Raw genomic sequence first — 27,486 nt, forward strand, 5'->3', positions numbered from 1 at the left:
CTTAAGATGCTAAACACATTGTACTGTCTCTCACTGTAAAGCATTTTCTCCAAATATCTGCACTCATGTTAGTTCATCATCCTTTTTTAAAAATGAATTCTAGAATTGCATATTCTAGTTTTAACTTTACCCACAGCCCTCTGCAAAAGTAAAATTATATCCCTGTTACTGTTTACTGTCCTTGTGTGTACATCTGCCACAATATCCTAGCAGGAACTCATACTGCATTGTCTCATGTGGCCACTGAATTCTTTGAAGTGTCTCTACTTTCCAGACTAATCTGGTTCTGCAGTTACACAGCCTTTATGTCTAGATTTAGGATTATGTGCCTGGTTGAGGCCGAGTTACCACCAGATTACACTGTCTTCTGATATTTACCCACGTCATTTTTACCAGCAACAGTTTTGCGGTGACAGATAAAACTTCAGACGGTTCCTTGTAGATATCTGTGAGAAGCAGCTCTCTTTGGTGATTTTACAGTGCTAGCTCATTCTTAGAGCACTGTCAGTTTTAAATTAAGATAGTGATATTGATATGGTACAGTACTGCTTTGTCTTTTCATAACATCTTATGGTACCATGTCAATTGCTTTAGAAACTTTTAAGTTTGTTACACCTCTGCAGTTACCTTTATTAGTCAATTTGTAGACCTCAAATATTAAGCTTGTAAGAGAGATAGTTTTCTGTAAGACCATGCTTATTGGTGTCAATTATCCATTTATTCTTCTATATTTTTAACATGTGTTTCCGTAATTCTTTGGAAATAACATCAAGTATGCTATTCTAAAATTATTCAGCCTCCTAATAGTAGCATTACCTTGATACCCTTCCAGTCATCTAGGAATTCCCTCTAGGGTGCATTTTACCAGGGAGACTGGTCTTTGAGTGAAAGAGTAGCCAGGTGACAGATCAGATGCTTCTACACCAAGTACTTCGAGATCTGTGTGAAGGCAGAACATTGGAAATTTGAAGTACCTTTTAAGCAGCTTGTCTACAGCACTGAACTCTTCAGACAGTATCCTGAAGTTCTGTACACCTCTGGATCAAGGACAATATGTTTATCCATATTTGGATGAATAGCTGTATAGCGGTCTTTCAGAGAAATTTTTCCTCTGCAGTTCATTACTACCTGCAGTGTTTAGATCTCTGACCAGCTGGGATAAATCCTCTGCTTATCATGAACTCCTGAACAGAGTCAGCCTCCCCAAGGAGAAATTTCTGAAGATACAAGACTACTTGGTAATTGTAAGCAAAAAAAAAAAAAAAAAATCAATATAAACCATGCATTTTCTTTCTTCAGGCTTCTAGGCCTGCTGGTTTCACCAGTGTTGCGCTTAATTATCTAAGCATGAGACCTCTACAGCATGGAGCAGGCTCTCAGTGCTATCTATTGTCTGCAGCTTCCAGAATAAACGAATTGAAGTAGACACTGCACTAACAGTGGTACTGTTTGTTTCTTCTTTTCATTTTGCCACAATCACTAGCAAGTTCCTCCTGTCCAAGCTGTGCCATACAGTGTCAGGGTTACGAATCATTGACCAGTGGAACATCTGCAAGGTCAGACTCTGCATGCTAGAAATTCTGGCAGGTTTTTAACCATTGCACCTTCACCCCCAACTTGCCACACTCCAGTGCAGAGACAAGGTGTGTTCTGCAGGGTTACGAAAAAGGGGATAGTGGCAAGAGGGAGGCACTTAATTTCCTGCTTAGAAAGCAAAAGTGCTTTGGCTCTTGTTTATTCAACACCTGCCTAGCGGCTATAGGACTTGTGAGGAGGAACACGCAAATGGTTCCATAAACAGCATGTGCTTCTTCAGAAGTTGGCGAAGCGATTAATGTTTTCCTTTTCCTTTTTTTTTGTTTATTTGGCTGCCATGTGATAGGTAGCATCACATGCAGTGTGCAAGAGCATGCAAAGAGATTGTCATGCGTGAGATGCTATTGGGTGTGTTGCATACACCTTTCTTTCCAGATTGTAGAGAAAACCTGGTCAACCCAAATTCCAACATACAAATAGTCTCAGTGTAGCCCTAGACTGCACCAGTAACCAGATCTGAAAAGATTTCATCCAGACACTTTCCTTTTAGGCTCAAGTTCCTCCCAAAAAGGGAGAGTTTCCATTTGGACTTGGAGAAGGCTCAGCATGAGATAGGGAGTTACAGCGAGAATTAGATTTTGCCAAGAAAGATGGTACCTTTCTTGGCATAAGCTCAGGCTCTAGAGCTACAGCAATTCCAGTAACATCCTTTTATCAGTCTCTCCTCTCGCTTCTTTGAAAATCTTGGTATTCAGAAATTTGAAAGAACTTTGAACAGTCTGGATTATTCTTTGGTCCATGAACAACCTCACATTTCCACAGGGTAAAAGTGTATACTAGGAGGAGGTTAGCTGTAGTACCTGATGTGCTGTAACTTACTGTCCTTGGTACCTTGCTCATTTGCCTTTTCACTTTTCCTCCTGATTTCAGTGATGGCATCTGCCAGCATTCTTCATGCATGTGTCCAGTGGAAAATTCTCCTTTGTTTCCCAGTATTTCTAGTTTGCAGAGGCTATAGTAAGGACCTTGAAGAGTTAATTTTGCTTGAATTTGTTTTCTCTGCATCATTCATAACTTAGTTGCTCCCCTGCCTTGACTCCCCTCACTTCTGTTGATTATAACTAGCAAAAATCAGAATTAACAAAAATCTGGGCCTAAAGCACCATGTGGAGAAGAACCTTCATAGAGGCTAACGGGCTGAATCATAGATTAGCTACATTCAGTAGTTGGTAATGACAGACATCCTGAGCCAAACATTTTCCTTCATCACTGTGCCTTTTCTGTCCCTGCATGAATCTATTAAAAGAGTTGGTGTCTGGTGAGGAAGCACCGCCAAAGCAACGGGGAAGCACAGATAACCTGTGAATCATTTCAGAGTCGTTTCTTTGAGGCCGGTTTTAATGGCTGATATCGTTGTGTGCTCTAAGGTCATGTGTGTGAGCGGAATAATGAAAGCCTAGGCAAGAGGTGCTCTGAGCTGCTAACGTTCTTTCCAGTCTCCTCCTCTTCCATTGTGCTTCTTGCAGTACTGTGTTGGAGCTGATTATCTGGGTGATTTGTGAGTCACGGATCCATTGGCCTCTTTCTCCATGAACGTTTATGGATTTAAACTTCATGCTTTAAAGAGCAATTCTGCAGTCCAGCACACAAGCTGACTTGCATTTCAACTGTAAAAAGGGGAACCAGAGAAGAGCATATGTAGGACATGGAAATGTGGGGAGAAAGCAGCAGCTAGAACTTTATAAGGTGAAATCAACAGTCCCTAAAGATGAGTACAGCATTTTATTCCTACTTTCAGTTAAGTCCTATGACAAGCTACTAGTCACAGAGTTACTGTAACTCTTCAAACTCTTCCAGCTGCAAAATCCAGAGATGTTTGTCATCTTCATATGCACCTCATAGCACATGTTGTATGGATTGCCTGATGGACATTCTACTCAGCATTCCCTGTGAGGAGTTGTACCAGCTCAGAGCAAAAGTCTACTGAGTCTATGTCCTGTCATCAGTATCAATCAACAGTAAATACCCAGGAAGGAAAGTATTCTCCTGCAGAATACTTTCTTAGTATCTAGCAGTTTGCCAAATGTGTCGTTAGTAGCTCTGGAGGGATTTTACTTCTGTATGTGTCCAGTCCCTTTTTATTTTTTTTGGTCAGCATGAGCTGTTAATACTCACAGCATCCTCTGACAAGGAGATTCACAACAGAATAATGCATCACGGAAAGAGCAACCTCCTTTGTTGATCAAGCCTGATCCTATAATGTTTCTAAATTTTGCTGTACAATTACATTCTACTTTTCTTTTCCTCTTTGCAGGCAATTGACAAGTATTGCCGAGTCAGTGGTGGCTTTTCTGGCGTCAAGGATGTTTATTCCTCATCTCCTACATATGACGATGTACAGCAGAGCTTTTTTCTTGCTGAAACTTTGAAGTAAGTTCTCTTCACTCTTTGCATCTTCCTGTAAAGATAGCATCTGAATTCTAGAAGAATGTCGTGGCTCAACAAATAATGTCTTGTCTTGTCAGGGTGTTTTATGGTTTGAGCTTTCTTTTTTTCCTAGTTTTAGACCCAGATCAACACATTTTACCAGCAGAAAATACAAGCAGAACTTTCCATGCAAGAACCTTATGCTGAGAGAGCTTTAGTTTTTCAGACTTCTGATTTCTGGCATCACAGCAGAGGAGAGGTTATCTCCTTACAAGAAATTCCCTGTGCAAAAGACACTGGTTTTTTTAGATAAACTGACTTGACATGTCTTATATAAGTCTGTGCCATGCTCTGATATTGTAGAGCCTGTTTCTCCTGTGTGTGTCACTGGAAGAGAGTAAATGCATGGAATGGAAGTCCTTTATGTCCTTGGATGATTTTTCTGTATTTATCCCACAATGTATTTTTCTAGAATGCTTTTTGGTGTAAATAAGAACATCAGGCATATTTTATAATCTCTTGCATACTTAAAAATTTTCAATTTAGTCAAATCAGTAAGACACCTGTAGTCCACCCTGAAGAAGCTCATGCACTGTGTTGCATATTTAGTTCAAGGTAAAATGTTCAGTCATTGGTCTTCCACTGTGTTTCTTTTTAATTAATACAAAAAGCGCTATACTAGAATATGCCATACTCTCTAATTTACGGAGATGATACATACAATAAGAAAAACTTGTATAAAGATAGGAATATCTTGTGGGGATTTTAAGAGATCCATTTTAAAAACTGAGCTAGCATGTCATGGGTACTCATAATCTCTATCATTGACACAAACCAGCTATCAAGAGCACTCTTTTGTCACATGGTTGTGATTGCTCTGGGGTTTTGCCTGTGAAGCAGTGTCTTCTGATGTGTGACAACTTTCTTAATAATCAAGTTACAGCAGCATATTTGGTAATATAGTTCTGGCATTGAAATCTACCAAGATTCCTGTATTGGGTACCTCCCTCAAATCTTGTGAATTTTCTTTTGAAAGTGTCTGAGTTGGCTATATTCCCTACCCCCTTTTTTTTCCCCCTCCTGCATAACAGGTTGGGGAATGTTTTAGTTAGTTAAATCCACAGACAGAAGCCACTGCTGGCAGTGTGAATGAGGCCAGAGCTGCTATTAGGAGACATAGTTATTTCCTCTGCTTGCATATCCATACCACATTCTGCCCGTGTGTGATGGAAAGGATGATACATATGTTGTTGCACAAACCTGTCAGCATCAAAGACTCATTAAGCTGCCCTTTCTATCTTTACAGCCCAGTGATATGACAATAAAACAGTTGTAATCATTTGACAGTCTAGCATGGCATGCAGGCTTTGCAGAATAAATAGAGTTTCTATTAGAAAAAATAGTTTACGGTATTGGCAATATCAAATTGTCATGTTTTAGCTGTAGCTGGTGTTTGTGAAGGTTAATTTTTGAGTATTGGGAGCTCAAAATACAGTGGAGAGAAAGCAGGTCCTGAAAGTGGCAGTACTGGTGCCTACTTCAGACACCACAACATGTTTCACTGGCAAGAAGGGTCTCTGAGCTCATCACATGTACAGGGAGAGTCTGGCTATTCTGTCCTTCTGCTGGCTTCTTACCAAATTTCTCTACATAGTCACAATATTTTCTTTTATAATGATAGCATGGGGAAACAAAGTCAGCCACTGCTACCTCCTCTGTTGTCTTCATTAATTTTATTTCACTTACTCCTTCATTTTCTGGAGACTGAAAGCTATACTCCCAGAAAGAGAGGCAGCAGTTGCAAACAGGTCCAGTCAGAGAAGCAATACCTCCCCAGGACCTGATCTTATATGACTGATCTGCCTATAAAAGCCAAATCAGAGAATGAAATCTGCTCCTAAGGGACTTCTGTGGTGACAAGACTGACCTTTGAAGTATCTCCAGAATCCTGTCTGCATCCTAAATAAGGTGATTTGAAAATTCACTGATGCATCACTCAGTAACTGGATGTACTATAGTGCAAATATAGCAAAAGAAGGCAGTTTTAGGAAGGAACTTAGAAATTTTTAGTGGTTTTTGGTTTCGTTTGTTTCCTTCTTGTGGGACAAAACGAAGTTTTATTGGAGAGCTGGATATTAGATGTTGTTGTTGATGTGATTGGCACAGCCAGACTAGAAACCGGTATCACCTTGAGATAAAATAGATCAGGATAGTTCAAATGGTATGAAAATAAGGACAGAAGGATTGGGTGTGATGCCATGAGGAAAATGAAGATGTCCCTAAGAGGGGCATAAAATGTGTGTTACAGAATGCCTGCTGTGATCTTTTCTGCTAGTCATGATAACTTCTGCTTCTTCATTCCCCTCAAATTCCAAAATTATACCTCTCCCAGATATGCATTGTTACTGCTCGGAAACTTTGGCTCATCAAAGATACTTGGCAAATTATGAGGGTTTGGGCAGCATGAGGGACAGAAGGTAGCTGTGAGTGGGAAGGAGCAAGACATAGAAGTAAGTTGCTTAAGTTATTCAAAGAAAAAGTGTAAATCAAATGAGGAAGGTGAATTTTAGTAAGATGAAACATTGCTGCTGTGGTGAACAAGAGTTTGGAGAGCTGCAGAGGAAGAAAGCAAGGTAGGAGTAAGGAGGAAAGGAAAGGCATGACACTTTAAAGACTAATGAAAAATGTAGAGAAAGAGTCTAGACATGCAGGACAAAACTGAATCATCTCAGCAAGAACTTTTTCTCTCTGGACAGTTAACTGGTGAGGAAGGGAAGGAAAAAGTAGAGCTTCAGTGACTGTGTTGTGCTGTGGATACAACTGCCAAATAAGGGCAATGGGAAAATGACCAGGCAGTGACACATGACTGCAGACAGTAGACACTACCAGTGTCTGAGAAAGAGTGAAGTAACAGCAGCCTCAGCAGAGCAAAGGCAAAACAATGTGTGTGCACGTGCTGGATGTGACAGACCCCACTAATGGGAACAACACCCCATCCTTGTCACATGCTGCAAGACCTATCATTTTCTGGATGACAGGAAAGAAAGCTGCAGCAGGAGCTGCGAGCTCCTGTGCTCCCATGACGTTACACTTGCACTTGCACAGTCAGGTTTTCTGGAACAAGGGAAATGCCTTTTGAATTTTGTCAGTTGAGTTTGGAAACCTTGACAAAGATCCCTACCATTAACATGTAGCACAGCCACATTCAAAAGTCTATATTAAGGAAAAAAAAACAACAAAACAACAACTTTTCTTCCACGTATGGCCACAAACATTAGTTTTGTTACACGCTTCATTTTCTCTGCACTACTTTATCATGTACCACATTTATGAATCCCTTCTGCACAAAATACTGGCCATTTCCTCCCACCTGAATCTGAACCAGCTTCCAGCACAGTGATGACAAGTCAGATATCTAGTATGGCTTACTGGCTTCTCTTATGCTTCCTCAAAATCTTTGATTGGGATTAAAGAGAATGAGTCATTTCCAAGTGGTTTACTCCATTAAGAAGAATTTTTTGCCAACAACTTCTCTGCTCCCCTGTTCTCCAACTTCTCATCCTTTTTGTCTTGATGTTTGTTTTACATTGTAAGTCTTTGAAAGGAGTCTTGAAAAACAAAAGTCATTTGGAAAGATCAAAATGCTGTCTTTATGACAACTTTTCATTGAAGGGTTTGATCATGATAAAAAGACTCTTCAGATCATTATAACAGGGAAGGCTGTGTGGGTGCTATATAAAAACTGAAAGCCAGTAACTTGTTTATAGCTTTAGCTGCTGACTGGTGGGACCTGAAGCTGCTGTGTTGCCCCTACCTGTCTGTTTCTCTGCTTTAATACCCACCATTTTTTCTCTCTGTCTTGATATCTAGGTATTTGTATCTGCTTTTCTCCAATGATGACCTTCTACCATTAGACAACTGGGTTTTTAACACGGAAGCTCATCCTCTGCCTGTTTTACATTTAGCCAACACCACACTGTCAGGAAATCCTGCATATCAATAAAAACAGCTCTATGAAGAGGAAGAGAGACTGTTTTCAGCTCTGTTTTGTTTACATGGACCACTTGAGACTTTAAGCAGGAGAGGAGACAGACACTTGATAAAACTAGACCTCTGAGTCAAGCAAATACCGGCGTGAGAAGCAAAGCTCTTCGGCATATAGATAAGTTAAAAGTTCAGTTTTATACATGACCAAAACACACTAGTGTGGTATTTGCAGGACAGAGACTTCACGTGCTTTGAACCCTAGCAAGACATGGAATCTACTGCTTAATATAAATGTAGCAGCATAAGGGAGAAGAGGCTTTCCCGTCCAGGGAGAGGAACTTGCTGCTGCTGCTGTTCGCTGTTGCAAGGAACAACACATCAGTCACCTCTTCAGTTCGGGTGGGTTCCAAATACCTAGATTTTCTTTTTTTTTTTTTGTTTTTTTTTGTTTGATGATGGCATGAGCAAAGCAACAACAAAAAGCAACATCACTGCACCAGCAGCATCAGGATTTGAATTTTTTTCTGTACCTGTCTGAATTTTCTAAGGAGCATCTGTTTGTCCAGACTGGCAGCCATTCTCAGGGCCTCAAAGCTAAACTCTAAACTATAAAAACAATTGCCTCCTCATTTTCCCTTTCCAAAATAATGGTGAAAGATCTGTGTTGTATGCTTACATCCAAAACAACAATTAGTAAGCATTTGGTTTGTAGTTCACTGTCAGTAACGTGGGCTTAGTTCATTTGGCAAGCTGCAGTCACAGTCTGGAGCATATCACAGGGGTAGGAAGGAGTCTGAGTTTCCCTTCCTCACAAATCCTGTCACATGGAAGAAAACACTCTCTTATTAGTCCTGGTTCTTTTAGCTAAATAAACAGAGATGACAACATGAGAAAAACAGTCTCTCATGATTTATATAGGAGGATACAGTTTATGGCACCTAAAAATGCTCCCATAAAGATAAGCAGCAGGAGTTTGTTGCTTTATATTTTTTCACACAATCTGGATTTTACCTAAAAGTGAAATTTCATTCTTTGGATGCTATTCACAGAACCTTCTTTGCAGGTATTTGCGTGACAGAAACTTCAAACTGCCTTTGATTTAGTTTACAAAACTTCTTTTCTTCTGGGTGCTCCAGTACAAAGCCAACATGATGGTCTTTAGAAGGAACATAACATCTCTTACATATGAGTGGAAAAAGAAGCTAAAGAGTCTCTTCCTCATAAAGTAATGGAAGAATGAGATGCTGCTACCTACATGAGTTTTTTTCATATATTCCTAGGCAGAGCTAGACAGTATCACTTAAATGGAGTCTGTTTCAGTCTTCACTTACTTACTAAAAGAAGTTTCATATTTTTGATGAAATTAAAATCTCAAATTATCTCAATCTCCTTTTTTTTACCGTTGTTCCAGAATCCTTACAGCTCAAATTATTATTTTTACTCCCCTTTATAGCTCTCAAAATCCTTTTGCCATAGTGACTGACCCCTTTGCTGAAAAAGAGCTGTGAGGTACTACTTTCCCTCCTAATTAGTGCACAGGTTGAGTCTTAAAAAAAAATATTGATTGTGTTTTCATACTGCAGTGAGTAGAAGAACTCTTCAGTGAGCTACAGCAGTACAGCATGAGATATAAAGGGAGTGAGTGTTGTTTGTCCCCCTCAAAAAATGTTCTTATATGAAGATTTACATATAAAAGATAATACATCTGACTGTACATTACAGTAGAATTTCCCCCATAAAATTTTTCTATACTTGTCTTTGACACTAACTTAGACATAGAAATCACACAGTCTAAGAAAAAATGCTATGAAATTCTATTTTCCAGACAGTTGCTTTAGTTTAAGAGGAGGAAACTCCAATCTCAATGTTTTACCTTAATACCAGTTACTAGTTACTGTAATTTGCAGCAGTACCTTAAAAATAATTGAAGAACTGATAAAGTAATTGAACTAGGAAATAATACTAATTCAAATAATTGTTTATTTAAAAATAGAAGTAGCTTAATAAATGGATTCCTCTTACTGGTCCCACATAAATTTCTTTTTCTAATTAGTATTCAGTGAGTTACTGAAGAGCTAGTCATTTTCCATTTTCCAAAGTTCAGATATGTTATGTTTTCAAATTGAGTTTCTCCCATCCCATGAAAATTGTTACTAGTTTAAAACTGCACTCAGTTCTCTTGTTCTCCTAAATCTGTCTGGGTACAAAGGAGAAAGAGGAAAAGCAGACTATTCTGTTAAAAAAAAAAAAAAAAGAGAGAGAGAGAGAGAAAGAAAAAGGGCACTTTCCACCCCATATACCATCCCCATACACCACCTGATAAATGCAGATGTAGAATGGCTGCCAGTCTGTTCAGAGGAAGGACAGAATTCTGGAGTCCCAGAAACAGCAAACTTCTTATCATTGCTGCTCTTCCATCCCCTTCTTGTGAATCAAAGAGTGACCCTTCAAATTAATTTCTCCGTGAATCCCAATGGGTTAACTCACTGCCACAAGAATGCTTGAATTGAGGACCTAAGCCATTTCATGTTATGAGATGGTATTTTTCTCAAAGCAGATGTACAGTACTGCTATTTCTTTGTGTAGACAAGCAGCAGGTACCAAATAAAGGACACTTGTTTCTCATTTTCCAGTTACCCCAACAGCTGTCAGTTTCTACTCTATCACTCTTTAAAATACAAACTATCTTTTTCCTCCAGAAGCTACTGATGTGCATAGTCTATCAAAAATAATGTATTTTAAGGACTAATTTCCGTGTCATTCATGAATCTCTCCATCCTGAGATTTCCTAGAGCAAGCTGAGTTTTGAGGTAATGGGTTCTGGGCGAGGTGTGTGCATAATAACCAAGCACCATGGATATTGAAACTTCTGACCGAAGTGATGTGCCTCATTCCAAGTACTTCACAGAGAAGTAGGTTCTGATCTGCAGAACGGCGTTATGTGCAACCCAAAGTTCAGACTGTTTTCCCTCTGGGTACGTAAGGTACAGTAGAATATTGCCATTTTCATTCTGTTGCTGCTGTCTTACATACTTTCATGAAGATAGAGTGTAAATTTAAGCACAAAATGACTTTTTAGTCCTAGTTGTTTCTGAGTCTTGCACTGTATTCTCTAACAAAGCAATCCTCCTTTTCTTAGATAGCTGTCCCATTTTAGCAATTTCTACAATACCCTCTTGTCTTACAGGATGAAATAAAGAACAGAAAATCATATACATTTTTGGCACACTGGATTTGGGCAAGAGCTTGGAAATCCCAGAATTGTCTATTTCCTTTGCGTACAGTCAAAACAAGGATGTTCATTTCTTTTCCTAATCCAAGACTCAAGCTTGGCTGTTGGTCAGGATCTGCTAGCAGTAGATTTTTTTTCTAACACAGCTTGACTTTTCAAAGAAGCTGGATTTCTGCAGCTTCCATTGACCACCCTGGAGCTGTGTGTGTCCTGCAGACAAGAAGTCAACTTCTTAGCTTTGTCCTCTAAAAACAAAACCTTTGAATGATATTCTGGGTGTTCATTTTGCTGCACAATGTAGTGCTTAAAACTGAATGTTTAAGAGAAGTATGGAAAATAGTATGTATGCTGGAGTAAAGGGAAAAGCAGGTAGTTCCCTGTGCCAGTCACACCTTTGAGGCTCCTTTAGCTCCCCTACTCCAAATTTGTGGATCACTGTCTTCTACCTCCCAGTCACTGACACTCCCACCCAGTATTTTAGAAAATTTGAATTTTGAGTATCTAGGTTCTGAAAAGTGAAAATAATGACACACTCACTGTAATATCATCCTTTAAGGATAAATGTCTACCCTGTGCTGATATACAGCTAAGCACAGCTCTCTCAGACAGTCCTTTATGATCCCCTCTTGTCCTGATGAAATATTACAAACTTTCATAATGTGACTCTCCCTAGTTTGAATGGAGAAGCGGTTAATAGCATTAACATTGAAAGGATCGACAATGTAACCTGGCATCCACAGAAAATGGTGAGGCAGTTTACATCTCAGGGCTGTAGTAACAGGCTTTTAGCAAATAGAGCCTGATATGTACGTTAATAAATCTAGTCCATGTTTTTAAGGGGACAAATAAGAAACAGGCTTTTTGTTACCAGAGAAAAATGAAAGCAAGCTCTTGATCCACACTGTAGTTCAGAGATCTGTTCACCCTGATAAGACATCCCTCTTTCGCTCCTTGAATTTTGAGAAACAGTCTTCTGACTCAAGAGTTTGAGTTGCCATACAAAGAGGAAACCCAAGCTCTTTTGCAAGTTATGTGCATTCAACTGTAGCAGAGATGATAAGCACTAGCTGCTTTGGCTGTCAGCCCCTTCTAACAAAGTGCTCTGTAATTGCCCAGAAAAGTTGGGAACCACCAAAGTCAAAGGAGACAGCCTGACTTCTTATGGTGAATTGTTGCCTTTAATCCTAATTGCTTGGTGGAAGTTGGATTTGCATTCTGCCTTTATTCTTGCTTTGTCTAAAACTGACAGATTATTTTTCCTCCAAAATAATAAAAGGGCGTAAGTCTGTCTTCTGATGTGGAAACCTTCTGCCTCTGACCTGGAATCCTGCATATGTACTTTTTACAGATTAAAAATAATATTGTATATTAAAAAGATTGAATAAAGAATGTCTTTAAGTGAAAATGGTGTGGTTTGTGTCCTTTGCCTCCAGAAGCAACCTCCTGTAGCATTGGACTGTGATGCTGATCCTATTTCATACACTTGATGGTGCTACAGCTTTTCTTACTCAACTTAAACATGTATCAAGACCCTCTTACTGCAAAATTAAACACCTGTACCCCTTGCTTGCTTTTAACAGGTCGCTGTAGTGCTCAATTTTTTCTTAAGATGTAGCTAAATGTACAGCGGTTTGTGGCTGTTTGTGGGCCATTGTGAAAGCCACCAAATCTCACAAAATTTTGAGTTTTCTACCCTTTTGTTACATTTGTGTGAAAGTGGCTAAAAAGTTCAAAGATTCTTAGTGGGAACAGGCAGATGAGCAGCGCTACTAAATAAACTTAATTTTTTTAAGACATGTTAAAACCCCAAGCTTTTCTTGATACTAAATAGCCAGTGAATTGGACCATCCATCCATTCCTCTACACTCAGTGAAAAGCAAGAAGTTTGTAATTGTTTACATGTTGTTCACAGGGAAATTAGTATGAGGAAATTGCTTCGAGTGAGCCTATTTTCTCCCTGCACCTTAAAATTCCCTGAAACTGCTTCCATAACTCACTGTTTTACAGTACAGCAAGTTAATAACTATATTTGCTTTCTGATTCACATTAACTGTAGATAATCCTTACTGTCTGACATCACCCATATTGCTCATAGCAGTACATTGTTTTCATGCCATGCCACGACTGCCATCCTGTGTGTCCTGTTTCAATGCTTTATAACCAATGCCCAGCCTTCCCAGGTGCTTCTGCCTCAGGATGCAGTGACTTCCTTCAGTTTTACTTCATTAAGAGAAAATTGCCTCCAAAGTGCCCTTTTGCAACCATTGATCTTCCTGTGGTGTGCTCAGCCCTTAAGCCACCTCACTGAAATTCCCTTCTTGCATCAAAGCATGTTTGCTATGTCCACCCCTGTCACACCATCTCAGCCACTGAGGCCTAACACTCAAAACCTTGCCTCCTGCTCTAGTACTGTCAAGATCTCTATCATTGTTTATAACATTTTAGGCAATCCTGAAGGTTTCATGCTGTCCTTGCTGTTCTTCAAACAGGATCATGTCCTCTGTGGTTGCGCTGCATTGTCTCTGCCTCTTCAATAGTGAAGTGTTTTGCCCCCCTGCTTCTACCTCTTCTGAAACACACTTTCTTTGCACCTCCTTTATCCTCATAACGAGTATTGTCATTTATTTCTCCTTTGGCACTCTGCCTGGGTGTCATCCTTCCCCCTCCCTTCCCTTGTAGACTCTGTCTCCAGGAAGGAGACCATGTGCCTTTCCTATGCGTATTAATTAGCAGTATTTAAAAATCCTGAAATTAATCCTTAATGGGTTATTTTTAGCCTTCATCTTGTAGCTCTGAGAGTTCTCTTCACTCAATACAAAGCCATAGGCATTCTGTTGGTTTTGGAAAGGAGACATTACTTTATTTGTGCCAGTTCACATGTGGGATGTGTGAAGGTTGGTGGTGGTGTGCTGTTTTTTTTAATTTGAAGAGCAAGAGTCTTTGACAACAATATTTCAGGCTGAGCAAACTCCTATGTGAAAGGGTTTGAGGAGAGCAGTCACTCATATAGCCAAGCTACTTGCAGGTAAAAATTCAGGGAGGGATTTGGGGAGGAAGAAAAAAGCATTGTGTGTCCATGTATACCAACAGTTTCACTGTTTTCTTTCTTGTATGGTTTCCATTTTTCAAGTAGTTATAAGCAACAGGTATGATTGTCTGTCTGTTACCATGTAAACCAGAAAGGATGAGCTGCTGCATGACTAAGAAGATAGCATCACATGTTGGTACGGGATCACACCAAAGTCCCATGTGAACTGCATTACTGATACAGCTACTAAAAAGAAGAATGTCCCAAAGCCCCTTCTTCTGCAAGCTGGTGCTGCATATGTCTATGTACCGATCTCTTCTCCAATCCATGATGAAGCTTCAGCAAGGAAATCAGTGGAGGAAGCCCCAGAGAATATGAATGGATGCCAGCAGTCTGCTACATCACCTGTGGCAGAGCCCTGTGTGCAGGTTCCAGGTGAGGTGCGGGAAGATTTCTCACATGGACAGATAGACCCATCCATGACTGGTGTGTGGATCGTGCCCGGCATTCCTGTGAATCCCTCTACAGAACTCCTGGCTTAACTTGAACCATCTGTGAGGCCACAGAATGTATGCTGAAGAGAGTCACTGAAGGTGTAGAATTACTTGGGACACCAAAGACAAAAGTTTTCAGGGTAACCAGATGCTACTTTTTAATGAGATACGTCATTCTCCAGATGAAGGATGTATGGTACATCTCACATAACTGAACTTCAGTTATGTATGCAATACTGCATCTTGATTAATTTGTCTTGAAAATATGAAGTTGAACATAAGAGCTGCACAAGTGGATAAGGAACTGGATAGAAGAGAAGCAATGTATAAAATGGAGAAGGAAATTTATAGGTGTTTGTTTTAGTGAATGTCACTAATTTTTGGTACTAGGACAAATCTTCTGTAATGGCAAGAAGAATTTTCAGCAGAAAAAAGTTAGGAAGAATTGTCAATAAAAAGAATGAAGGATCAGACAATCTTGAGGCCTGAAACAGCAGAAGACAAAAGAAATTTAAAAAGTCAATGGACAAACTTGTTCCTCCAGGGCCTAGAAGCAAAACCTTTCACTGTAATCTGGGCTGTTGTTAGTCTGAAATCATTAATATTGAGAAAGACCTGAATATACAGTCAGCCATAATGACACAGATGACCAATGCAAGGTGAAAAAAAGCAGGTGAAAATGGCTGTGCTGGGTTAAAACTAATGTCTGTCTAACCTAGCACCTTGGCTCAACACTGATCAAAAACAGATTCCCACAGAAGAGTAGGAAACTTCCCAAGTGTGCCCTGAAATATCTGCAGCTTCCTGAGCCATAGGTGGTACCTTTGTATTTAATAGCCATTGACATATGGGGAGGAGAGTGGGAATGTTCTTAGGAGTTAGTGTAGTCACTTAGTGAATCAATAGAAAGTGTTAGTGTGCAAGACAAGCTCTGCTAAAGAGCCCCATGGTGTTGGCAAAGCATGCATGCATCAAAAAGTAATTTCTGATGAAACTAAAAAAGTATCAGTGTTGTACAAAGCAGGATGAACACATCTGAGTTATGGTGTATGATTGTGGTCACCCATATTTAGAAGGGAATGTGTGGAACACAGTGAGTATTTACGCTTACCAGAGAATGGAGAATTTGTGTCATGTGAGAAGAATAGTTTAGCCTGGCAAAAGGGAAGACTGGCAGAGGGGATAACCGCTGTCCACAACACATCGAGTGGTTGGTAATCCTGGGATAGAAAAAAGCTGGTTTTCCTGAAGGACAAACCTGGCAAAAAAAACCACACACACAAGTTGATTCCTGCAATGTCTGAATAATTTCTGACAACGAGGTCCTAAAAACATGTTGATCTGCTGAAGAAAAGGGTGATGTTTTGTGCTTGCCTGCAATTTCAAGTACCTGAAAGAATGATACACGAGGTCCTTTCCTGTCCTACATTCCAGAGCTCCTATGGGAGCTCTGTAGGGATGAATTTAGAAAAGCCTTCCTTTGTGCTGTTAATTGTTTCTAGTGCAGGGCAAATATAAAATGCCACTGGGTCGGAAAAAAAGCCTTTCTGATCTACATGGATGAGAGTATTTCTATGTTGGTTGAGTAATGATGAATAGAAAATCATCAAAATACTTGCTATTAAGTTTTCCAACGTGGTTATCCAATTAGCTTTTACCACTGGATTTGCTTGTGGCTGAATCAGATTGCAATGTGTTGAAACACAGAGCTATCAACATAGGACACCACTTTGTTTTATCAAAAGATTTGTTACTGAACAAGAAACAAGGAAGAAGGAATATGATAATAAAATAGAAGAGTGGTACAGTCCACAAATAAAGTCCTTTGTGCGATGATTCTTACACAACAAAGTAAGTAAAGATCATTGGTACCCTCAAAAACGTAATCTCTGAAGATACCATCTGTTACATGCACCTATATTCAGTTTTGCCCAGATTTGTATATGCTCATCTTGTCCTTTATTTGGGTACATATGCAATTATTACTTGAGGTGATTTATGTATGTGGGTTATTTCTGTACTAATTAATGTTTACATCAAGGGATTTCTCTGACAGTTCTCTGGCATTTTTGCAAGTGTACTCTTAGACTTGCACTGATACAGTTATGCATTTTGTATGCTTTAGCCAGGCAAATAATTTCAAAGAATCCGTACATTACTGCTGTTAGTATGCTCAAATCTTAGAACCAATGTTACCTGGGCAACTATTTATATGAAATTAGTACTATAGTCTGCTAAAACCTTATGCCAAGCTCCTGTAAACACAGACACTGTATTCCTACTTGTATCACAGCAAACAGGTCTGTCTCCCAAATGCTAAACATCCCTTCCCTACTGGCATGTGTCACACCTGATGCAGCTGGCTTGCCAGGACACGTGGAGTCCCCTGCTTTGGGAGCCAGCAAGGCTCTGCAGCCCCATCCAGGCACAGGGGATGCAGCAGGCTGCCCTGAACAGACCAGGGAGTCAACACAAAGGATGGTGGGAAGTTTGTGAGACAGGACATGAACTGTGATCTTCTTCCTGGAGGGGAGCAAACACGCCTGATGGGGAGAGTCTGGTAACCTCTGTGGACACCGTGGGATTTCAGCTGGCTCCTGGTGAGAAAAGACTGAAGTTTAGTATCTAGCTGCTTGACAACCTCAATTTTTCAACAGCTCTGAGTCACAATGCAAGAATTATGAGATTGCTTCTAAATAATAAGTTTGAGGATCTTTTTCCATGTCTTCAGTTGTGTTGGTTTTTTAATAAAAAAGTCCTTTAGGTCACTCATGTTTTAATATTTTCAAGCCCTTCCCTTTTCTTTCAGAATGATGAAAAACACCCTTAAAAATTAAAAAATAAAACTTGGCATATCTCCCAATCTAGCAGAAGTTTCGGCATCATGAAATGATCAAGAGTGGGCACTACTGCATTAAGCTCACCCTGAGCACTGCTACAAATTCTAAAGTAAGGGCAACTGGGGATTTTGGAAAGCAAATTGTTTCAAACATAAATCTGATACAGACATGGATCTCCATTCCCCAGACATACCAGGCAGTTTCTCCTGTTGACGCCTGGTTCAAACACAGTTGGCAACATCCTGGTTTTAGTGAGACAGCTCACAGTAACCAAGTATAAAACACGATACTGAACAACATAATGTCCAAGTAAAATATTCCGTAATATAAATGTGAGCCCTGCAATTACTTATAGGTTCTTGCACTGATCTTTGTACAGGCAGGTTTATTTCTCCACTCCAAAGTGAATAATGAACAGGATTTATACACTCGGCCTTAACTCTTATCACCTGTATTTCTTCCACCACTCACTGCAGAAGTGCTGAAGGGAGAAGGGAAGGGGGAAACCTGGAGGTTTTTTAATCCTGTGCTATACATCTGCTTGTATAGAGAGGCTTGTGTAGAATTCAGTGTATTAACCAATTTGTTCTCAGACAGGAACAGAAACCTAGACAGTGGCACTCTGGGTCTGGGAGCTTCTTCCAGATGCTGTCTGGGCTGTGTTCTGGTGGTTCTGTTGTCATGCTAAACAGACATCACTCCCACTTGAGCAATCTTTAGAAGATGAATCAGGGACCTTTTCTTGAAATAGATGCACTAAGCCATTCCCCTAAAGCTACGTTGTGAAACTTTGACTTGTAAGAGGGGTTGCAAAGCACCCAAGAGTGTGAGCAGGAGAGGAGGTAAGATGAATACTTGCATGAATGCTGGACATGATATATCAGAGTTAATCCTGTCTGAATCTACTGTACCCACGAGCAGGCAGCCTTCACCAGCAATCTTGCACTGTGTTATTTGTGATAAAATTGCAGGCTTTGTAAATACAGAAACTCAGCAGTCAGAATATTAAATCGAGCTTTATAGAACAAGTGAGAGGAAACTATTGCTAAAGATACCATCTTGTGGTAGGAAGAGGCACAGACCGACAGAGCCAGCACATTTAAATTGTGTGAAGCAAGCATCAATCCTATCCAACAGCTGATCATAAGCTCCTTCCTTTCCAAGCAAATGGTACCACCGAGACGTAAGTACTAGACTCAGATCAGAGTCTGCCCGGTGTGTCCTAGCCCAGGAGCTGCCGGGAAGGGACACGCATGAAAAATTATACTCCACTCACCCCACCCAGTGGTCCATCCGTGATGTTCCTTGTCCAAAACACCTTCCCCTGTGAAAGGGTGATGAGATCAAAATGTGGACTTGGTCTTTACATTGGGATATCACCTAGGTCAGCCCGGTGGCCACTTTCCACCTGCATTTCCACTAGAGATGGATGCTTTGTCCTCGGCACCTCTGCCACTGGCAGCCTGGGCGCTGGTGCCCAGTACAGCTTTCAGCGCACAGCATCTGCCCAGGTCTGAGCACAGAGACACTGACAGGATGCCCAGGTGGAGGAGATCCCAGCTGCGTAATGTACAGTCAATCACAGTGCTTATTAAAAGAGGGGATCGAGCTCCTGCTCTGAAATTTTCTTATATATATATATATAAAATATATTATTATTATAGCAATGCCATGAACAGACAGTTCAAAGTAAATGAGATCATTGTAAAAGTAACTACTTTCTCTCTGTAAATATATAACTAGTAAATTTAAGAGGGCTGAGGAAAAGTCCCTAGAATCAAGAAAACTTGAACACTGCAAAACAGCCACCTCAATGGCCACTTACAGGCAAAACCTACCATGCCATGCTCAGCATCAGGTTTTCATGCCTTGATTATTCCTTGTGGCCTGAAAGACCACATTGCTCTAACAATACCTGTGTGCCAGAGTTTATTTCAAGAACCTCATAGACAAGAAACATCAATTGCAAGAGGGACCAAAGTGTGCCGTGAGAGTGGCTGTCTTGAACATAGTGATGGGTTTGCACTGTTCCTTATGTCATCAGCATTTACAAGTAAAGTGTGTAGAAAGCCCAAGTGTACATAAAAGCCCAGTGTGCTTTTGGCTTAAATTAATTTTAAAAAGCATACATACCTAAAGTTGCATGTGGGATTACCAAAAATTTATATCTAGCTCCTGATGAAATCACTGCATTGAAAAATCTGAGGTGCAGTAGTATTTCAAAAAGAAAATAGCATGTAAAGAGAAACTGAAAATGCTCCATTCATGTAACTTTTTACAAAAGAAATATGAAGGAGTAAGGTGATTACAGAGTATATAAGTACCTGTACTAGGAGAAACTTCAGAGTTCTCAAAGGCTTTATATTCTAGTAGAGAAAGCATAATAAGAAATCAAAAGCCATAAACTGAACCTTGACAAATCCAGACCAAAGAATAAGGTATAAATTTTGAATAGTGGAAAGGCTTAATCACCAAGCAAAGTGATACATTCTTCTTCTCTTGACACCTATGGATGAGGTCTGGATGCTTTTCTGTATTACATGTTTCAGTCAGGCCCAAGTTACTAGGCTCAGTGGACATAAGGGGTGAAAGTCTACAGACTACATTATTGAGGCAGTAAGAATAGATGGTGCAATTGTCCCTTTTAGCCTTGACAACTTTTTCAATAATTTTAAAAAGGCTTGGGTGACTTTCTGAAGAGTATCACTTGATACTTAATCTGAGAAAGTGCTACAGCATCACTCTGAAATAAAGATCTTCAAACCAGGCTGAGCCTTTCTGAACAAGGAAGTCCTTGAGAAGGGATATGGGTGAGACACTGGGTTTGGAGTGTAATAGCTGGTTAACAGGCTAGGCAAACTCTCCTGAGTATTAGCACCTTAAAACTCTTCAATTGTATTGTCTTTTACAAAAACTGAAAAATACGTATGAAGACTCAGAAAGTCAGATGTATTACAGCTATTCTGTATTAGATGATAAAAACTCTTTTGGACTGAAAGAGCTTGATGAAGAAATGCATCTCTACACCTCTCTTTGGAAGCTGTATGTGAAGCTTCAACATGATGTGCTTGAAGCTGGTGCAGTTACAGAGATTGTGTACAGATATTTTGGACCTCTGAGACCATCGAGCGCTGCTTGCACACTTGCATAGATAGAGCTTTCTTACCAGTTTACCACCTTCAGGTGTCAGTAGCAATGACTACGAGTTTGCACCAAGCTGCACCAACAGGAGGCAATGGGAACATTGTGGTCCACCTGGAAAAGAGGTCACCTCTTCTATAGCACTAGCAGATGTACAAATTAATAACTAAATGGGCTGCTGAGCAAATTTTATGGGAGCTTTGCTAGTCTGTGCACCATTGGTCTGTCCTGGCGTTCACAGAATCACAGAATAGTTTGGGTTGGAAGGGACCTTAAAGATCATCCAGTTCCAACCCCCCTGCCATGGGCAGGGACACCTTCCACTAGATTGGGTTGCTCCAAGCCCCGTCCAACCTGGCCTGGGACACTGCCAGGGAGGTGGCAGCCACAGCTTCTCTGGGCAACCTGTGCCAGTGTCTCACCACCCTCACAGGAAAGAATTTCTTCCTTATGTCTAAACTAAATCTACCCTCTTTCAGTTTAAAACTGTTATGCCTTGTCCTGTCACTACACTCCCTGATCACGAGTGCCTCCCCACCTTTCCTGTAGCCCCTTTAAGTACTGGAAGGCTGCTATAAGATCTCCCTGGAACCTTCCCTTCTCTAGGCTGAACAATCCCAACTCTGAGCCTGTCCTCATAAGTGCTAAAAAGGCTTTGGCAATAAAACCAAGATCAAACGAAACACTCAAAATACAAAAGAAAGTGATCTGAAATGATTGTAATAACTGCAAAATCTTCAAGAATAAAATTATATTACTAATATCAAACACAAAATTTGATTTGCCTTCATGCATTTTCTTTTCATTTAACTAGACTGATTTTCCACATCTTAAGGCAGCAACAAAAGCAGTCTTTCTTTGCCTCAATGGTCTTTTACAATGCATATTAAGTATTTTGATGGGAGATACTATGTTGTGTACATGCTATTGCAGAGCAGTGCTTAACTTTCAGCCCTCATTGTCTACAGTCCTCTTTCCCATCCATTCCTATGACTCTGCAGTTGTGAGAGGAGAGATGTATTCATCAATGCAAGGTGTACTTGGAGAAACCAGGTTTGTAGACATACTTTTGGTGCCAAAAGAGTTTTCTGTATTTTTTTATATGGAAGATGAACTTGACAAGAAGACAAGCCTAGCCCCACAAGTTCTCCAGTTGAAGTCAGTCTGTTAACTGAGCACCTCACTGTTGGGAACTTCTGAATATTTGACAACAAAGTCCCTACCTGCCTAATCAAAACTCACAACATTGAGTGGCATCTGTGACAAGACCAAGCTGGAAATTTAATATATCTTCTTTATTTTTGGTTACTGTTCTTTTCCCTTTTTTAGATTGGTCCTCAACTACTAAATATTCAGTGCTTGCTGCTAGTGCTGGAGAGGAACATTCTATTTAAGAAATGTGAGAATTTTAGTTATGTGAATGAGAAACTTCTAGAAATGACAAACATTGGTATGAGAAAGAAATTCATGTCATGGCCACACATGAATTCCAGTTACCCAGTGGTTTTTGAATTTAAATGGAGAATCAGATGGAGAGCTTTAAAGAGGGAGAAGAGCATTACATGGGACTACAGGGATCATTAACTGGGGAAATTAGGATGTCTTTTGAAACGCATCCTACACTACACCCATTTTCCAAATTAGCTTTACAGTGGCTGTAGTCTATTATATCTAGATGTGACAGATTTTTCAGGTTAAAAGACCATTGTTACTCTGATTTCCTACATAGGTATATAGTGGATGGTAGATCGTGGGATGCTGGATGGTGATGGTGGATGGTGGGAAGTGGATGGTGTATTGTGAGGTGGTGGACGGTGGATGGAGGATGGTGTATTGTGTGTTGGTGGATGGTGGATTGTGAGATGGTGGATGGTGGATGTTTGGATGGTTGGTGGTGGGTGGCGGATTGTGGGATGGTGAATGGTGGATGGTATATGGTGTGTAGGTGGATGGTGGATGTTGGATGGTGGACTGTGGGATAGTGGATGGTGGATTGTGGAGGGTCGATGGTGGATTGCAGGATGGCGGATGGTGGGTGGTGCATTGTGTGATGGTGGATTGTGGGATGGTGGATGGTATATGGTGTATGGTTGATGGTGGATGGTGTATTGTGGGATGGTGTATGGTGAATGGTGTATGGTGTGTAGGTGGATGGTGGGTGGTGGATGTTGGATTGTAGTATGGTGGATGGTGGATTCTGGGACGGTGGACAGTGGATGGTGGGTGTTGTATTGTGGTATGGTGGATGGTGCATTGTGGGATCGTGGATGGTGGATTGTGGGCTGTTCAGTGATTGATGATGGTGGATGGTGGAATGTGGGATGGTGGATGGTGTATTGTGATGTGCTGGATGTTGGATGGTGGAAGGTGGATCTTGGGAAGGTGGATGGTGGATGGTTAATGCTTGGAAGGAGGATGGTGGTTGGTGGATTGTGGATGGTGGGATGGTGGATGATGGATTGTTGGATAGTGGGTGGTGGTTTGTGGGATAGTGGATGGCGAATGGTGGATGTTGGATGGTGGAAGGTGGGTGTTGGGAAGGTGGATGGTGGATGGTGAATGCTTGGAAGGAGGATGGTGGATTGTGGATGGTGAATGGTGGATGGTGGATTATGGGATAGTGGATGGTAGATTCTGTAATGGTGGGTGGTGGATGGTGGAGGGTGGATGGCAGATTGTGGGATGGTGTATGGTGTGTAGGTGGATGTTGTATTGTGGAATGGTGGATGGTGGATGGTGAATGGTGTTGAATCAAAGAGGTTGACTCAACAGTCAGAATTGAGTATAACTGTTCAGCAGGTATTCGTTATTCACAGTGCTGGGCAGCACTGGGATTGCTCCACCACAACTGCCACACTTACTAACAAAACTCTCTGACTAATATATACAAAAAGCATACATATTAATCAGTTTTCCTAGAAAAGTCAGTCTTACACTAATGAGTTTTCAGAATTCATTTACATAGTCTGAGCATGCATAGTAAAAATAGAGTGAGGGTTTTATCCTCTCCTTAGGGGTCCACATAGTCTTTCTCACACTCTCCATTAGAGAACTTCAGGTTTCTCATGTCTGTATATGGTCATAGAGTTACCTCATCCATCCTTCAGGTCCTGTTTGTTCCAAGGAGGTTTGTTTAGACCAGATTCCTGTCACTTATCTTGGCTCTGGCATCTTCTTAGACACTTGGTTTTTATGTTCCTGCTATTAGGGATGTACTCAGGTAGTTTTTCAGACTGATCAAGGTCTGTTTTATCTTTACTAGGCAAGGAGTTAAAGGTTTCAGAACATCTTACAAGTGGGTAATGTCTACAGAGGGTAGTTAGGAAAAAGTATAAATGAAATTACATACATTGCAGTAAAATACAGGAAAAATAAAATCTAGTAAAACACCAGTGATGGGTAATATTAAAACTAAATGTCCTACTTTACAGATCCCTGTACATTAGCAATTTCAAGTATACTTGTAGCAACTTCTGTTCATTCCCCCCCCCCCCCTTTTCAATATACATGCAAATTCTTTTGCATTTTTCAGCAATTTGAAACACTTAGAATTCATAACAGTTTTCAGTTTTACAATTTACATACATGGTTTTTTCCTAGGCTACCCCACAAGTGGAACAAAAGCTTTACAATTGATTGTCCTGGTTCAGCTAGGATAGGGTTAAGCTTCCCAACAGAGAGAGAGGGGGAAGGGATCTCCAGCCGGGTTATTCATACCATGCTGGCGTCAGGTCCAGGGGCGGAACCTTTTTCACCTTGCTTTTTGGTGGGCTCGGTGGCAGGAATCCTTTGTCCGTGAACCAGCTACCGGTATTTCTCTGTATATCTTTTATCTCGTTCACTGTTACTGCTGTTCATTGTTATTATCATTGTTACTGTTGTTGTTCAGATTGTTCTATCACTCTGTTGTATTAAATTCCTTGTTACTTTAGCCCGGGTCTGTGCCTAACTTCCAGCCCGACCGGCCGCGGGTGGGGGAGGGGCAACGGCAACGTGCTCTCCGATTCCGGCAGGAGCTAAACTTGCACATTGATACAGCTTTAATTTAGTAGGTCCCACTGGTTTTGATGTCCATTGTTGTTCAGGGGCCTTTTTCACTCGAGAGTAGTGCATCCAAACAGGTTGCTCTCTGATTTTGACTGCTGTGAAGGTTGTTAACAATATTTGGAATGGTCCATTTCACTTTTCTTTAAGGGGGAGACCTGAAATAGTTTAAACATAAACCAGATTCCCAGGTTTAAATGAGTGCACTGGGGAATTTAATCCCCATGCCCTTGTTGATACAACTATTTGTTTACTTCCTCCAATTGTTTTCCTACGGCTATCAAATATTGTTGTAAGCTCATTTCTCTGACTTGAGTGAGATCTTGTCCTTGATACTTAGTTTGGAATGGTTTCCCATATAAAATTTCAAAAGGGCTCAATTTTTCTTTGGTTCTTGGTTTGGTTTGAATTTTTAATAAGGCGATTGGAAGGGCTTGATCCTATCTTAAGCTGGTTTCTTGACAGATTTTGCTTAACTGTGTTTTTTTTAAATGATTCCTTTTTTCTACCTGCCCACTTGCATGGGGACAATAAGCTGTATGCAATTTCTAATTGATTTCTAACAGTTTACTAACTAATTGTACTACTTGTGACACAAAATGTGGCCCTCTGTCTGAAGAGGTCATTTTGGGGACTCCAAACCAGGGGATAATTTCCCTTAACAGAATTTTAGTCACTTCTCAAGCTTTATTAGTTTGATTGGGAAACGCTTCAGTCCAACTGGAGTAGGTATCTGTTAATAATAACAGATATCTATACCCCCCTTTTCTAGGCAGTTCTGAGAAGTCTATTTGCCAACTTTGACTTGGAACACATCCTTTGCTAATATTTTTAAACTTTACTTGGTGCTCCACTTTTGGGTTATTTTTTATACATGTCTCATATTTGTTAACCACATTTCTCACAGTTTGAAACAAGCTTTGGGCTATTATTTGCGTAGAGAGAGAATTATACAGAGCTTCTGTTCCCCAATGAATTATGTCATGTTCAGTTTTTACTATGTCCACAATATTTTAAAGGGAACTATTACTCGATTGTCTTCTACTGTTGCCCAATTTGATGAATCAATTTTAGTTTTTAAGTCCTTGATTAGATTTTATCTTTTTTATCATATTTTACTGTTTCAGGTAATGATAGAGATTTTTCCGGAATCAAACTTAATACCTTACTGTGTTTTTCTGCTTGCCTCACCTCATAATCAGCTAATTTGTTACCCACCTCCTTCTCAGTGTTACTTTTCTGATGTCCTCTACAGTGCGTGATGGCCACAGCTGTCAGAAGTCGGACTGCTTCCAAAAGTCATGATATCATATCTGCATGTTTAATACTTTTTCCTTGTGTAGTTAAAAGTCCTCATTCTTTCCAGATTACTCTATGAGCATGCACTACACCAAAGGCATACTTTGAATCTGTCCATCTTTTTACACATAATCCTTCAGCGAGCTCCAGTGCTCTCGTTAAGGCAATTATTTCCGTTCTCTTGCTGATGTACCTTTTGGGAGAGGTTTTGCTTCTATTGCCTGATCTGTTGTTGTCACCGCATACTTGACCCTTTGGAGTCCATTTTCCACAAAACTGCTTCCATCCGTATCTCAGGTACGTACAGCTTCTCCCAACGGTTCTTTTTTCAGGTCAGGTCTGCTTGCATAGATGGTTTCAATTGTTTCTATGCAGTCATGTATATATTCCTGTTTATCACTTAGAACAGAGGCAGGTTTAACTGTTGTAGATGTAATAATTTCTGCATCGTCATGCTCCATTAGGACTGCTGATATTTTAAAAATCTAGACGGTGATAACCAGTGTCTGCCTTTTTGTTCCAAAATGGAAGTTACTGCATGGGAAGTGTGAATAATCATCTTCTGCCCCAGGATAAACTTGTGAGCCTCTTGAATTATTATGATGACAGCTGCCACTGTCCAGAGGCATCCTGGCCATCCTTTGCTCACTTCATCCAATTGTTTGGAAAAATATGCTCCTGCTCGCTTGTAGGGTCCCAATCTTTGGGCTAAAGTTCTTAGGGCCACTCCTTGTTTTTCATAGGCAAATAACAAAAAAAACTTCAGTCACATCTGGCAAGCCCAAAGCAAGGGCTCTCATCAGTTCTAATTTTAACTCTTTAAATGCTCTTTTGGCCTCATCAGTCCAGATTAATTGTTTCTGGTTACCTTTCAGTAGTTCATATAAAGGTTTTACTATCAGCCCATAATTATAAATCCATAGATGGCACCAACCTGTCATTCCTAGAAAAGTTCAAAGTTCCTTTACCATAGTTGGCTCTGGAGTCCTACAGTTTGCCTTTTTCTTTTTGTTTTCAAGCTGTCGTTGTCCTTTGGAGATCAGGAATCCCAAATAGACCACTTCTTTCTTCAGGATTTGAGCTTTCTGTAATGACACTCGATAACTGAGTCCAAGAAAGTTCAGCGAACTCACAGTCCATTCTTTACATTCTTCTCTCTTCTCTGTAGCTACCAAAATATCATCCACATATTGCAAAAGGATGCCATTACCTGGAGGCCTTTGTCAAAGTTCTACTTCTCTTGCTAATTGATTTCTAAAAATTGTAGGGCTATTTTTAAATCCTTGGGGTAACACTGTCCAAGTGAGCTGAGTTTTATGCCCCAAATCGGGGTTTTCCCTTTCATAGGCAAACAGATTGCAGCTTTCAAGGGCCAAGGAGAGGCAAAAGAATGCATCTTTTAAATCCAATACTGTAAACCTTTCATATGTTTCTTTCAGGCTAGTTAATAAGGTGTAT

General features: G+C 40.3%; 1 protein-coding gene across 1 annotated transcript in view; it reads left to right on the forward strand.

Annotated features, from left to right (window-relative positions):
- Positions 1-12,581, forward strand: part of MAN1A2 (mannosidase alpha class 1A member 2) — a 151,114-nt gene extending 138,533 nt beyond the window's left edge. Inside the window, exons 12-13 of the mRNA XM_074896783.1 lie at positions 3,851-3,966; positions 7,834-12,581. Of these exons, the coding sequence (XP_074752884.1) occupies positions 3,851-3,966; positions 7,834-7,966 (249 nt within the window). The 3' untranslated portion in view covers positions 7,967-12,581. The remainder of the gene's footprint in view (positions 1-3,850; positions 3,967-7,833) is intronic.
- Positions 12,582-27,486: the final 14,905 nt, after the last annotated feature.

Source organism: Athene noctua, chromosome 1 (assembly GCF_965140245.1).
Source record: "Athene noctua chromosome 1, bAthNoc1.hap1.1, whole genome shotgun sequence".
Classification (NCBI taxonomy): Eukaryota; Metazoa; Chordata; class Aves; order Strigiformes; family Strigidae; genus Athene; species Athene noctua.